Genomic DNA, 14,632 nt, shown 5'->3' with positions numbered 1-14,632 from the left:
CCATAACTAATTTCAGCTAGATAATTCCTCTTCTGATAAAACATCAATAAAATAACTTTTTGTCCCAAGAAATATTTAAGCAGACTTCGTGGAAAATAATGCGCACCCTGCCTTTCCTTTTAAACGCTGCACCTGATCTGTCAATTAATGGTCTGAAAGCAAGTGGCGGTCGATTTGTGGCGCCATTGTCCGTGTGGCTGAACCTCCTCACTGAGTCTACTGGTGGCACATTTAATCAGCTCAGCAGATTATTAGCAGTTATGGGTGAAAGCGATTTTGTAGTGGAGTTGGGCCAAATTGATTTAGGACGATGCTTTTTGCTGAGATGTATCAGATAAATTCTGCCTCCAAAGGCTTTGGTTTCTCTGCCTTGTGATTTTTGTAGTCTTTTTTCAGAACCCGGTGAGCTCACGATGTGCTACTTGTGCAGTTACCAAATGAATTTTTTTGAAGCACTCATTTCCCATCTGAAGTTTTGAGAATCCAGCAAGTGTCAAATCCAGAACTTTAAACCGCCAGCTGGCAAGTGGATGGTCCTGTAACATTGGTATTTTTCTGGCCAAGTTCACTGAGATTATTCTGTGCAGCATGTTGAGTAAGAAGGGTGGACTGCTCTGCAAAGGTTCAAACGTGAAGGGCCACTAGCTCCATTTTTTAGGTTAAAATACAGCCCAGCACCAGTCGGGTGGCCATTGTCAGAATTGCTTTTGTCCTTTTCTGTAATACAGCTTAGGAAAACTGAACCTGTTAAAAAGCAGTGAGCAGAAGGCAAGAACAGCCCATCAGGCCGCCTGCACAGCTTAAAGGCATCAGCCTGGCAGCCTGAGTGGGGACACAGCCGTGAGGTGCGTCTCACAGGGCCTGAGCCCTGCTTTGACATCCAGCTCTGGTACCTGCTTTTACATTTCGCCCAGAATCAAGGTAGTAATGGCCTTCTAGATTCACTTTACTGACTTCATTTATCCAATCTGCCCGTTTAAGTGAATTGATTCGGTGTGGTTTAGTGGTTAAGGCTTTTCACTTCAAACTCTGAGGTTCTGGGTTTAAATCTTGCTACTGACACCGAGTTGAAGGCAAACAATTGTTAGAAATAAGAGTATTTTCAAAGTTTAATTTTGTGTGGCTAATTTGCTAGAGGTACAAAGCAATTTGATATTATGTGTACATATTTTGTTTAACACAATTTCAGTAATGAATTGTGCAAAACAACAATTGACATCTTCTGATATAAATGTGTTGTTGCTGTATTGTAGTAGTGTAACGAATGAAAGAATCGTCAGTGACGGTGTTCTCATTTGCCGGTAATAATTCAGCTTGAACTTGGAAAGCAACATATGAGATGAGAACAAGAATCCTGAATCAAGACGGGCAGCACTGACACACGCACCTCAAACATCTCCTTGTGAATGAAACTGCTGTTTCACTCTGCTGAACTGATTAGTTTGAGCTCACAAGTCATTTGTTAAACTCACTGAGACAAATTGTTTGTGACTTGCTCCTCAAAACTATTTCACGTGGGCTTTCTGCTGTGCCGTTGTTTTTCCTACCACAGTCTAATGAGCAGTGCGTCTGGTGGCCCTCTTCTGTCTTGTTAAACAATACTGCCAGCTTAGGCCCAAACCCTGCGTGGTGCTGTATGGTGACTAAACAAAATGAGTGGAGAAATTTGACAGTTGGAATGACACCCATCAGTTGCAAAGGGCATAAAATAATGTCTGGAGGGAATGATCAGAGTCCACGATATGCTGGTAGTTACAGAGCAGCATTCAGGTAATGGGTTAAATCTGTGATTTTCAACAAAAGGTCCTGCTCTGACGTTGGTTTTTTGAACTACTGAACTCCTCAGGAGGTCATGGGTCATGTTCTTTTTTTGTTTTTTTTTTTTCTTTTCAGTATACAATAAGTGGGAAGAAGGTTGAAGTGGCAGTAAAACAGATTGTGGCTGGTAAAGAGGTGACACAGCGCAGTGCATTCTCCAACCCTGACTCTCTGGATCTGTATAAGAACATTCCTGAGCTGCAGAACTTTTGAGGATCGGCCGTGTGGGGAGAAATCCTCAGGGGTGGTTAAGGATGGGGTGTGAAGGACTGTGGACAAAAGTGGGAGTATGTGGAAAAGGAGGGACGGCGCACCGTGGAGCATTTCATCTCAGCTGGCATCTTGAGGTGACCCTGGAATTTCACTTCTCAGAAATGGACTTTCAAAATGTTGTTTGAGGTGGAGGCACTACATCTTGTTTGTTATTTTAACATCCAGGACAGTCACAAAAAAGGGACAACATATATACATGTATACATACTACATAGGCTTTAATTACTTCAGGACAACAAGTGACCATATATAAATAAATATATATATATATATATATATATATAATAATATAATATATATATAATAATATAATAATATAATATATATATAATAATATAATATATATAAAATAATATAATATATATAAATATGGCCATCCCTGGATGTAAGAAGCCATTGTGATTGTGTACCCTCACTTTCAGAGGCCATTGCTGACTTTGCTAATTGCTGTCAGCCATTCTGTTAAGTAGCTTCAAGAAACAGATTTTTTTTCCCTTTCTGTCCTGAACCACTGAATTCTTGTGAGACATTCTGCCTTCTGCCAGCAACACACCTGAGAAAAGGCATGAGATATTTATAAATATGTATTTTTTTCATTTCCCCAGTGCTTAGATGGAATAACCACGTAATAATTGAAGGCCCATTCTTTGCCAGGCTCACCGTCATCCAGAACTGAATATAATTATTGTGTTTTTTTTCTTGTTCACGGAAACCCTCGTGTCAACTGGTTTAAGTCAGACGTATTTCCTTTGTACGCAAAGAATATCTAATGGTTTTATGTATGTCGTTTTTACACTTGAGACCACATAGTCACTTTGCCATCCCATACCTGCCTTCAAACAGAAAAGAAAACCGGGGGGTAGCTTTCCAAGCAGTTTATTTCTTGCGGAGTACAAGTGCTAAAGCCTTGGTAAAGTGCGGAGTTTTGCTGTGAACACATTCCTCCTGAAGTGAAAGACGAGACCAGTGAAAGTTAATGCATTGTAACCTTAAGATCAAAATGCAATTAAAGAATACGGGGCAGGGGAGTTGCTCAGGGCAGACAGACAAGAAGGGGCCCAGATTTGTGCTTCAAGTTTCTGACCTTTCCCAAATTCTGAGTGTTTACACGTTTACAAATTAGTATTATCCAGAAAGCAATCTGTCTTTTAGTGCCCATAAAGATCTTCAGGCTCCCCGGGTTCATTAGCTTGACCCGTACTGAAGGTTACCCAGTAGCTGAATGACATTGTGACCGATTGATGCTTAGGGAGGCGCACACTGAGTGGAGTGAAAGGCTTTCCATTGATTGTCTTGTATTTGTTCAATTACCACATCTGTCTTTTGAAATCATGTAGTTGTTCTGTGTCTTTAAGACGTCTGTACACTGTATGGAACTTTAGGCTGCCTCAGCTCTGGAGTCAGCTTTGCTTTCCCTGTGTTATATGAATTTGATAAAGGCATCTAAGGGAGGAAGGATCAAAATAACCTTGGCCTAACTGAATGTGGGCTGCTCAGGGCTTGACCCAGTTTGAACTTACCCACTTTGGACTTGGAGAAGAAATATGAAATAGACAAAGGTTAAGTGGATCTAAATCACACTGGACGTTAGCCCAAGCCTGCCTGATCCACAGTAAGATGAAAGTAACCTGCCTATACCTGAGCCAATCTACTGAAGCTTGATTACTGAGAATAACTACAAATCTGCCCAGAAGCTGAACCCTCCTAAAGTGATTCTACGTCAAGGCCACTGTTTTCTGTATAACTGTACTGTATAACTGTATAACAGTAGGATCGTGCCATGACTGACTGGTAAGACCTACCTGGGTAAGTTCCACCGGTAAGACTCAAGGCTGTAGGGAGTGACACCTGAATTAATCAGTTTCTAGGCTAGGAGTCGAAGCTTGTATTTATTCATGAGTAACTGTGTGAGAGTCAAGTAAGTGAAATTAAATGGTTCAAAAATCAAACTACAGGGGTTGACTAGGAAGGGTCAAGGTTACTCGAACGGCTCTGTGACTACCAGAGAAAGACAGAGCGGTACTGGACCAGCACAGGGCTGCTGCCTTTTATTCTGTATTGTCTTTGCATGTATAAACCATCCATTCCATTGAATGTCATCCTAGTTAGGGATGAACATCATAATATTAAGAAAAAGGAATCATTTTAAATGGTGTATGTAGAATGTATTATTTTTTTAAGGCTCACATTATATTCTTAACAAAGTAGAACTATTACTGTACTGGTTTTAAATGGAAAATCACAGTTTATTTAAAGTGAAGGTGTTTTCTGTGTTTCTGCATTTTGTTACTATAATTGTGAATGATATGTAAAGCTTGTTTATTTTTAAATAATTAATTTAAAGAGTTGGAAGCACTTGCTATATATTTGTCAAGGAGGCAATAAAGTAACTAAAGTCTAAAGGACTCTCACAGTAACTTTATGCACCTCCATCCATCCATCCATCCATCATCCAACCCACTGTATTCTAACTACAGGGTCACAGGGGTCTGCTGGAGCCAATCACAGCCAACACAGGGCGCAAGGCAGGAACAAACCCCGGGCAGGGCGCCAGCCCACCGCAGGGCACACACACACACACACCAAGCACACACTATAGGCAATTTAGGATCGCCAATGCACCTAACCTGCATGTCTTTGGACTGTGGGAGGAAACCAGAGCACCCGGAGTAAACCATGCAGACATGGGAAGAACATGCAAACTCCATGCAGGAAGGACCTGGGAAGCGAACCCGGGTCTCCTAACTGCGAGGCAGCAGCGCTACCACTGCGCCATCATGCCACCACACCTCAGTGAAGTTTTCACTAAAAACATTGCCTGTCTGGAGGTATTTTCTTGAGACAAAGACTAATAGGACTCGTATGCCAGTGATCCAGCTAAGATAGTCTCTTCTAACGAAAGCCAGTGGGGCAGCAAGCACAGGTGGGTCCACATCCTCTGCACGGAGTAACTCTTAAAAAGAGTTAGCTTTTGCCTGTCCAAGTTCACGAATATAGGAAAACTGCTAGGAGTCTTTGGGATGTTTTTTTGTCCTGAAGACCACACATTGCTAGTATATACATAAACCGATCGTCCACACTTCAAAAAATTGTTCAGGAATGGTTTAAGGAACATGATAGAAGGTTCAAGGTGTTCACTTGGCCTCTAAATTCTCCAGATCTCAGTCCAATCGTGTATTCCTGAGAAGTGCTGGAGAAACAAGTCTGATCCATGGAGGCCCACCCTCACAACTTACAGGACTTAAAGGATCTGCTGCTAACATCTTTGGTGCCAGATACCACAGGACACCTTCAGAAGTCTTGTGGGGTCCATGCCTAAAGGGGTCAGAGCTCTTCCAGCGATACGAGGGGGGCCTACACAGTATTGGGCAGGTGGTTTTAATGCTGTGGCTGATTGGTGTATATATGGGGTGTGTGTGTGTGTATATATATATATATATATATATATATATATATATATATATATATATATATATATATATATATATATATATATATATACTGTGTATATATAATAAATAATATAGAATGATTAAAATGGTGGAAATGTTTGGGTCAATGAGACACATAAATATGCTAAACAAAAGGGATTCTACACTGTAGTGGCTCTTGAGGTGTGATTATGGTCTCCCTTGTAATGTTTTCCTGCTTTAACTGACAAATGACAGCTGTCCCATGGGGAGGAGGCTCCTGCCTCGCCCCAGTCAGTCATCACTGACCCATAGACTCTCTTAGCATTGTTAGTAATTTTAGCAGCAGCAGTCAAATCTGAATTTCACAATACCACTCGTTTATCGCCTCCTTGCTGGTCAGCTACTGGTCGTAATTGGAAATTCAAGAAAATGAAAATGTCTCCCACCATTTAAAGTAATGCTTTATCTCTATAAAGGTATTTAGTGAATCCCACTTGTTTATGCTGCTCTTTCATGGCTTTCACCGGCCCAAGGAACAGATAAACAACTTTTAAAGTCTGGCACATGCATCATATTGACAGGTATTAAAAGACAAATTACACCTTGGCTGTCCATCAGTGCAGAAATCTACGTCTGATCGTAGCACCCACAATTGATTTAATATCCTGGTAATACATTAATGTCTCCGGGTTTGATTGATAGCAATGCCGTGTGGCATATTGATGAGCTATCGATTGAATAACATATAATAAAGCTCCCTTTTTAACGTTGCAGAACGTGTCGGCCAGCTAAAGTTTTTTTTTTTAAAGCCTTCTAGTGTCCAGAGCAGTCGCTGACCCTTTCGGTGATATTGATGTTTCAGGGCAACAGTACGAGGACAGAGATACTTTGAGGACGGTCACAGCTGTGGCCCAGCATGGGGCTGACTGACGGTGGCCACAGTGCGGGACTGCAGCCTTGTCTGACTTCATTGAGTTTCAATTTTCATGTATTGCCTTTGCCTGGCAGGAAATGTTTTAGATGATGTATGTTTTCAAACAGAAAAGCAGCTGACCCATCTTCCTTGATGAATGTTTTTCCCTCTCATTCTTTGGACTCTTGAAATGTGTAAGTCCACCATGTCCCTGGTTTTGTCAACTGAACTGAGTTAGGGGTTCATAGGACGAGATTTGCTCTGATCCTCATGGGTAGCAGTGTCATTTCAGTGTTCTTTGCTGTTCTTGATTTCCTGGACATGTTTCTCATTTTCATCACCAGTTCAATCAGCAGTGAACGTTAAAATAACATTGTGGGCTTACAAATGGAGAAAGATTTGTTCTTGAAATGTTCATGGGTGAGATTTGAGGGGAAATCCAAATGTATTTACTATAATCAGCACAACATCCATCCATCTATTACCTGCATCTAGCAGTGTTAAAATCTCAAACCAACAAGATTCTCCAGCTTATTAAAAGACTTAGTGAACATCTCACAAGCCTCTTCATATCTTTTGGTGAAAGTGTTTTAGGTTGCCCACCTGAACAGTCAAACAGTGATCTGCCCACACTGAAAGGAGGATCTGAAGCTTAGTAGTGAAATGAGAGGGAACTGAAAATACTAAAAGAAAGTAATAGAGGAACTAGAAAAAGGGGCAACAAAGTGTGGTGGTCAGAAAGCGGCCTTCTACTTCCATTTGGTGCCAGCAGTAGAAACCTGCACAGCAATCGCTGAGGCCATGGTGAATGGTGGAGGCAGTCATGTTCATGTAATTCTTGCGACACTTCAGTTGTCGGTTGTTTCTTTTTTCCAGCTTTGTATTACTTATAACTTTTTGACTTTGTTATTGTCTCATCCTGCTGTTAACTGCACGGTGATTCAAAAAGAACTGAACGCTTGCACAAATGTATTACTCTGTGACTAAGTATCATATGATCGCAACGTCTAAACCAATTTGTACTTTAAAGGAACTCTCCTAGTTTTTCCTGAACCTTACAAATTGCTCAATATGCTGCCCTCATGACACATGGTGCACATCGATCCTGTAGTCCAAGTCAACCCAGACATGAACTCTTCTTGAACTCTCCTTCCCCTGCTCCCTGGCGCAGATGGCCACTGACCTTCATGCCGCTCTCACCGGACACCATGGGCGTGTTTGCTGTACAGGGCTTGATTGAGCAAGTTTAGAAATGGATGGATGATCAGCTTGAGATGTTTCATGTCACTGTAATGCAATCTGGCTGCTAGATCAAAACTAGATGATCAAAACAGGAGTTGGATGTGTGAAATATGGCAAGACAAATGTATCCTGCATGATGCTGTCTTTTGTAGTTTTATCTTTCTTTTTTTCTAGTCTTGGAAGGTCTGTGCACATCTGTGCAATTGGGCAAGACCCCTGAATACACATCCACAGTGACAATGGGCAAATCTCCTGAAGAAGGTGAACAACTCAGGAGTGGAGTCCAGGCACCTGGACCATCACCACAGTATATTAAATTACAATAATAATACTGTATTTTAATATAGAACCTTATAGATGTCTGAGGTCTGTGTGCATATATGCAGTATGTGGTGGTGGAACAGCTGGCATTGCATTGCCTCCTGACAGCTCAGAGCTGGCACATGGAGTCTACTTGTTCTTGTGGATTTCCTCCCGTTGTCCAAAAATGATAGTGCAGCATGTGTGCCCAATTCTGAGCAGGTTCTCGTCTTGAGCCCAATGTCCAGGTAGCCTGCTCTCAATATGTTGGCTTAAAAAATGGATGGATGGAAGAAGCTGGTTATTTATGGCTATACATGTATTTAATGAGCAGAAAACAAAAAATGAGGTCTGCATTAACATGGAAGGCAGCAGTGTTTAGGCAAATTGTGTGTCTACCACCTCCAGGAGACCTGCCAAGTCAGGATACGTAGTACGGGCAAGGCCTTGAGACAAGGCGTCGCCTCTGGTCCAGAACGAACAACTTCTAACATTTTGGAACGAGTCGTGTTTTACGGCTCGGATGGTCTGCCAAAACTCTGTTTGAACGCGGCGCAGCATAAGTCAGCAGTAAGCACATCCTCGAGCCAGCAGCGGGTGTCTGTTAAATTGAGATATGAATTATAAGGGTAATATTGGCTGAAAAAGGACAGCTCTTGAAATTGACTCAGGGATTATTTAGTACACTGGATCTAATTGCTTAACCTTGGCAACTCTATAAAAAAAAGACTATAATTGGTACTTGTATAAAATATTTTGGCAGTCTACGCACCAAATTTTTTTCTAATTTAAACTTAATGTCTTTTTGAGATATACATTTTTTAAAACGACCTCTTTTAGGAATTGCAGTGTACAGAGCCCTGTTGAAGGTTCCGCTATAAAAAAAAATCAAATTTTACAGCCGCTATACCCTTGATCTGCAAACGTCTCTTTAATATTGATTGCGGATTCCTTGTGGTTACTGAATATTTAAAAGTAGAGTGGCTTCATAAAATTTAATGTAACAGGAGCCCTCCATTAGTCAGCGTTGTGGGGCCTGATCAGATGCACCTTGTTAACCCGCTCCTTCCTGAGGCCACTTATTGGCTGGAATGGGAAGAGTAGAGCCAAGGTTATTAAAAGTGCTGCTGGGAGAGAGTCAAGGGACAATGAGCCGGAGGAAGATTAGCTCTTATGAATTTCATGGGCAGAAGGAGTGCAAATCTATCACTGGAAGATGGTGTGACAGGGCCGCGTCCAGGGCAGGCCAGGAATCGAGCAATGGTGGGACTCCAGCAGGAACGGCCCAGGTCTGATAAGAGGCGGATTGGCTCATCTGCTCTCACTTGCAGTCCTTGAAAATATTTTTACAGTTTTTCTCACCTGCTAAGACATTTTGTGAAACGAAAATCCACCTTTTCAAAGTATATGAAAACACCATAAGCAGACATATAAACATAAGAATTTGTATAAAAATATATAATAGTTGTAAAGATACCGTATGAATATACTGCATGTACTTATTTGCATTGATTTTTGGTCAACTGTAAGAGGAAACATAAAAGTATGAATTTCATTATGCAGGAAAAGAGACTTGAGTAATCTGTACAAACCTTAAATTTCCAAAACAAAAGCAAACACACCACTCATAAACACATCTAAGGCTACATCCATTTTACTGTCTTTTCATTTAAAAATACAGATGTTAGTCTCTGTTTTTGCCTTTAATCGTCCACACTACCCCAGTATTTTTAGTCCTAGAATACTAAGACTTTTGAAGACACTCTCCAGAGTTGTCGTAATACGATTTCTCATCATATTTTCAGCTACCGTCGAGTATTTTGCTTTTTTTTGGTGTAAATTTGCACAGCTTTTTACGGGCGCTTTTAAAACACATTCGCTCGCACCGACGAACATACTGAATCTAAATTGCAGGGCGTTATACGAGTGAACCGCCGACGTTCACGTTTGACTCAAACCGCGACCCGTAATGGGCGGAGGTCACGCCCCCTTCTCCGCCTTCCTGGACTGCTCGTCTAGAAAAGAGCGCGAGAGAGGCTTCGTCGGAAGCTGGTACGGGTACGTGTTTTACTTTTTGTATTGAAGAGGTGGTAATTTAGTAAATTTTCAGTGTGTAATTGTATTTTACAAGTGAGAGCAATGTTTATTCGGTTGTAAAGTGCGGTAGGGCGAAGCCCGATTGTGTAGAGGCAAAAGAAGAGGAACAAACGACGTGCTGGGCGTTTTAACTGCACTGAAGACAAAATGGCATATTTAGAAAGTAATTGGAAAATCGACAGCATCTGCAGCATGTAGTGGCGTTAAACAGCCCCGGAGCGTTCATTCCTTGACCACCAAGGGGTTTAAACAAACTGGTAAAGGAACAGCATTGACATACGGACAAGGAGCGTTAAACAGCGCAAGTGAAGAGCCGCAGCAGGGCATTCAGTGATTGTCGCCGGGCAATAAGCTGCAATCTTCAAATAATGGCTCAACGTGAAATGTGAGCGCGGAGTTAATTGCGTCCAGTGTATGTCACTTTACAATTTTGTCTTATAATTCTGTTATAAAAAAGGTAGAATTTAAGCTTTGCCCTGTATATTGTCGGAGAAACAAAACTGCAGAAGCGCAGTTCTCGGTGGGTTGTATAGATTGAATATTTCTTCAAAACGGTAGTGCTTTTTAGTGCATTTTTCATTTTTCCTTTGTTGGATAACATCTACGAAATAACTGACATATCACTTATGTGTTGTTAATGTAGAAGTACTATCACTTTTTTTTTCCTCCATTATGATTTGTATCCGATTTGGACAAATGATATTGTTTGATTTTATTGTTGATAAAACTGTTGAAGTTCCACAGCATGTACGAGTATTAACCTTGTGCTTGATCTATCCTTCTATTGTGTGTGAAATTTGTTGTAATAAATGTTAAATTGTGTGGAGTGATGGTGCACGTGTTGGACAGACTCCACGTGGAACAACTCGCCGCAGAAAGACGGCATCATCGGTGGAAATTTGTCAAGGTGTGGATGTGCGCTCAAATAACGGAGCGACCGGTGGAGACAGTGCGGTGACAGCTTGGGGGGGGGGGGGGTCAACAACCAAAACGGGTGGATGACAATTTCGGAATGCCGACAGGGGTGACTACCAGTGACGAATCGGCTCCGCAAGACTAATTAAAAAAAAGAGTGCTCGAGGCCTGTCGTGTTTTAAGGCTGAATTGGTGGGTGACATCAGCGCCCGTTCTTAACTCCTCGCGCTGCCAGTGGCACGCAGTGTCTTCCTGTAGCCCATGTGATTTTCAACACACAGGTATGCTGATGGGCGCATAAACAATGAAGTAAAGGTGTGTACTTTTCTGGGAGATTCCAATTCAAGCAATCAAAGTGGGTCACATTTAAGCCACATATGTATTTATCAGATTTATTGCTTTATACGAAACCGAACTGAAAAGTTCTATTTCTCACACTGGTTCACTGTGCTCTGCAAATATCGGATCTGAGTATATGTAAAAAATGGATATCAGCAGCAGTGTGAACACAGCGTCAGATCAAGGAATGTAAAGTGTGTGCGCGGTCTTTGATGTTAATGGTTCAAAGTTGCTCCCTGAAACGATCTGCAAGCCATCATCCTAATTCACCAGGCACTTGGGCCAGAAATATAGTAAGAGTTTTGGGCTGGCTTGTAGAATGACAAATGTTCTAAAGGGAGCAGATTTTAATTGGGCTCCCCAATAATAGAATTTTGTTATTTTTCAGTATGGGAGGAATCAAAGGCTTCAGGTTTTTTTTTTTTTTTTTTTTTTTAATGAATGAATAGACTGAAGTCATTTAATCTGTCCATAAAATGGGTGTAAATTGAACTAAAATATGTATTAAATATTTTTTAATTTCAACTAGACTGGTTGGACTACATCTCTCCTCCCCTTACGGTCTGTTTTATCGTTTTCATCTTCAAGCTAGAAATATGATTTTTGAGTGTGTTCTTGTCAAGATCTCCGAGTCGTCTTTTGAGTTAAAATAGTGATTTATTTGAAAACAAAATAATTGTGTAGATTTTTAACACAGTCATAGCAGTGATCATGATTGCAAGTGTGTGATATGTATTTTGGCTGTATCATTTGAGTCATTTTTTTATATATAGGTGCTATGTTTTTTGAATCTGTTTACATGATTACTTTTAACTAGCGAAATGAAACTTTTTTTTTTTTGTCACTCTGTAAGCTAAGACTACTAGAAACTTAATATATGTATACCTCATAAAAGCAACACCCGTGGCTTTGTCAGAGCCCATAGGCCTGTGCCTCCTGGTCCTTGTGTACTGTAACAGAGGAGCGGCGGCCACCAGACTTCCGTTTGTTAGAACATCAGTGGTAAAGGAAGTGGTCAAGTTGAAGAGAGTGGCCTTAAGTGTAATGTAAGCAGGAGCGTTCCAGACTGGACCAAGCATACTGGCGGACCCCAAAAGGCAGCAGCTCTAACCGTGGTCAAAGTGAAAGCCAGTGTTTGGGTGGAGTTTGGTGACTCGATAGAGAATGACTTTCAGATGGCATCAGAGATGTGCTGGCAAACTAGAAAGTGTTGATTGGCCTTGACCCAAACTGTTCTCTACAAGGGTGGGTAAACATTAACCTCATCTGGGGAGGAAATTATGAGGTGAAAGGAGCACTTTGACAAAAGCTTAATTCTGGTGGATATGGCAGTGCCATGAGGCTTAGCCAGAGCTGCTGCAGTGGTTATAAAGTTGCCTAATGGCAAGGGTACAAGTGAGGACGAGCGCTGTCCCAAACTTCTGAATGTGCTGTACAATGGGGGGTGTTATGTGGAAGGTTGGTAGATTGTAGAAGGGATGATCCTCATTTATAAAAAGGGCAATAAGAAGGTGTGTTCCATGCACCAAGGGGATCCATCCACACTCTTCATCCTCTCCTGGAATGGAGACTCATTTCAAAAGCTGAGCCTCAAATCCAGGAGAAGCAATATGGCTTCTGCCTTGGCTTTGGAACAGAGGAGCACATCTTTTTTTTTTTCTTGCACCGTTATTTGAGAATTTACATTATTCTGACAACCCCATCTACATATTCTTTGTGGAATTTGAAATACCTTAAGAGTGTATCTTGTGGAAGGTGCTTCAAGAGTATGAGGTTTGGGGGGCTTGTTGCTGTGTGCTTGTTGGTCTATTTGTATAGTGAGAGTTAAAGTGAGTCCATTCAGTGTGGGTTTGAGCTCTGGAAAGGATGCCTCTTAGCTGCCATCTTGTTTTAGTGTATGGTCTTTTCACACAAACATTTTTCAATTTATGTTGGCTTAATTATGAAGAATAAACTTCACTGACAACAGTGTTGCTTCATTATGCATTCTCTTCTGGCGATGAAATGATGTAAGGAATTTTTAGGGGATTAACAAATGAATAAATTCATCAGTCCACATAAGTATCTAGCCTGAGAGATGCATGCATTAATTATATTGAAATACATTTACCTGCATATAATATGTACTATTCAATGTAGAGTATTGTTGCTTTCCTTGGACATATCCAGCCTTCTTTATTTATTTTTACTTATTCTTTGAATTGTGGACGCTTCACCAGTTTGCATTGCACATATCAGGCTGGCCTAAAGCACGACTTGGTAGCCTACTGCAGTGTTTACATTTGCATATTTCCCAGACTCCCAGTTGCCTCTCACCTTGGAAAATTCTACAGGTAAACACCAATAAAGCAGGGAAGAGAATAACCCAAGACGGTAGTCTTAAATACAAGGTGAGCAATCTTTGGTGCCCTTTTATGTTATTAAAATGTATTCAAATGCTACTTCTTTTCCAATCATAAATCATAATATTGGATCATTTTATTGATATTTGTGAATGGTACTTGTCCTGAATAAGTGCAGACAGATCAACTTTGTCTCATGAGCTCAGTCAATTGACTTGATTCACTAAAAACCTTTGGACTGCTCATCGATGGTCCCAAGTTTTTCTTTTTTTATTTCTGCAGTTTTCTGCTTCCACAAACTTTATTATTTGAAACTATTTATGATAAAGAAGTCCCACACACACAACTGGTTTAACAACTTTTCAAACAGTTTAACAGGACAGGTAAGGAACACTTTTTTATTTTCTTTTTTTACAACTCTCTGCAACGTAATGAAGATTTCTTAGCTGCACACGAAGAAGCGACCATTTATTTGACAAGTCCAAATACATTTATAGCCAGCAAAGTATTTTGGGTAAGCTAATAAAAAGTGTGCTTCATTCCTGAGTAACCTCTGCTCTTTCAAAAGCTGGCAGACTGGGCATTTCAAAAACCCGGCTGAATAACAATGACATGACACTACATGACACTCTAAGAAGGAAACAGACGCTGTAATGGTGGTATCTGCAAACTCTCACAGTGTAAGTGCTCTATCAAGTGATCACTGCAGTATACAGAGACCAACATGTAAACTCGAAAGCAAACTCCTGCAGATTTGTCTAGATAGATACTCTGACCCTGGAAACCAAGATGGTCTTTCTTAGTGAGTAAAATCCTTGTGCCCACTTGCAGTGCAACATACAGCGGCCATTTTGGTAGGGGTGCAGACATTGAGGAAACATTCAAAAAACATGGAATACAGCATTTTAACAGGGAAATTGTAACAAGAAAGTAGTAAGTAAATGAAGGGCTGTTTAACTGTTAACAATTTGTTACCATCA

At 40.9% G+C, this 14,632-nt stretch overlaps 2 protein-coding genes across 2 annotated transcripts in view; both read left to right on the top strand.

Annotated features, from left to right (window-relative positions):
• aacs (acetoacetyl-CoA synthetase) overlaps positions 1–4,493 on the top strand; it is a 98,597-nt gene extending 94,104 nt beyond the window's left edge. Inside the window, exon 18 of the mRNA XM_028825141.2 lies at positions 1,894–4,493. Within this exon, the coding sequence (XP_028680974.1) occupies positions 1,894–2,031 (138 nt within the window). The 3' untranslated portion in view covers positions 2,032–4,493. The remainder of the gene's footprint in view (positions 1–1,893) is intronic.
• The window catches only part of ypel1 (yippee-like 1), a 1,016,165-nt gene that overhangs the window by 294,398 nt on the left and 707,135 nt on the right, over positions 1–14,632 (top strand). The gene's annotated exons all lie outside the window — the stretch shown is intronic.

This window comes from Erpetoichthys calabaricus, chromosome 18 (genome assembly GCF_900747795.2).
Source record: "Erpetoichthys calabaricus chromosome 18, fErpCal1.3, whole genome shotgun sequence".
Lineage (NCBI taxonomy): Eukaryota > Metazoa > Chordata > Cladistia > Polypteriformes > Polypteridae > Erpetoichthys > Erpetoichthys calabaricus.
Note: the sequence above shows the minus strand (reverse complement) of the source record. Positions and strands in the feature narration are given on the sequence as shown.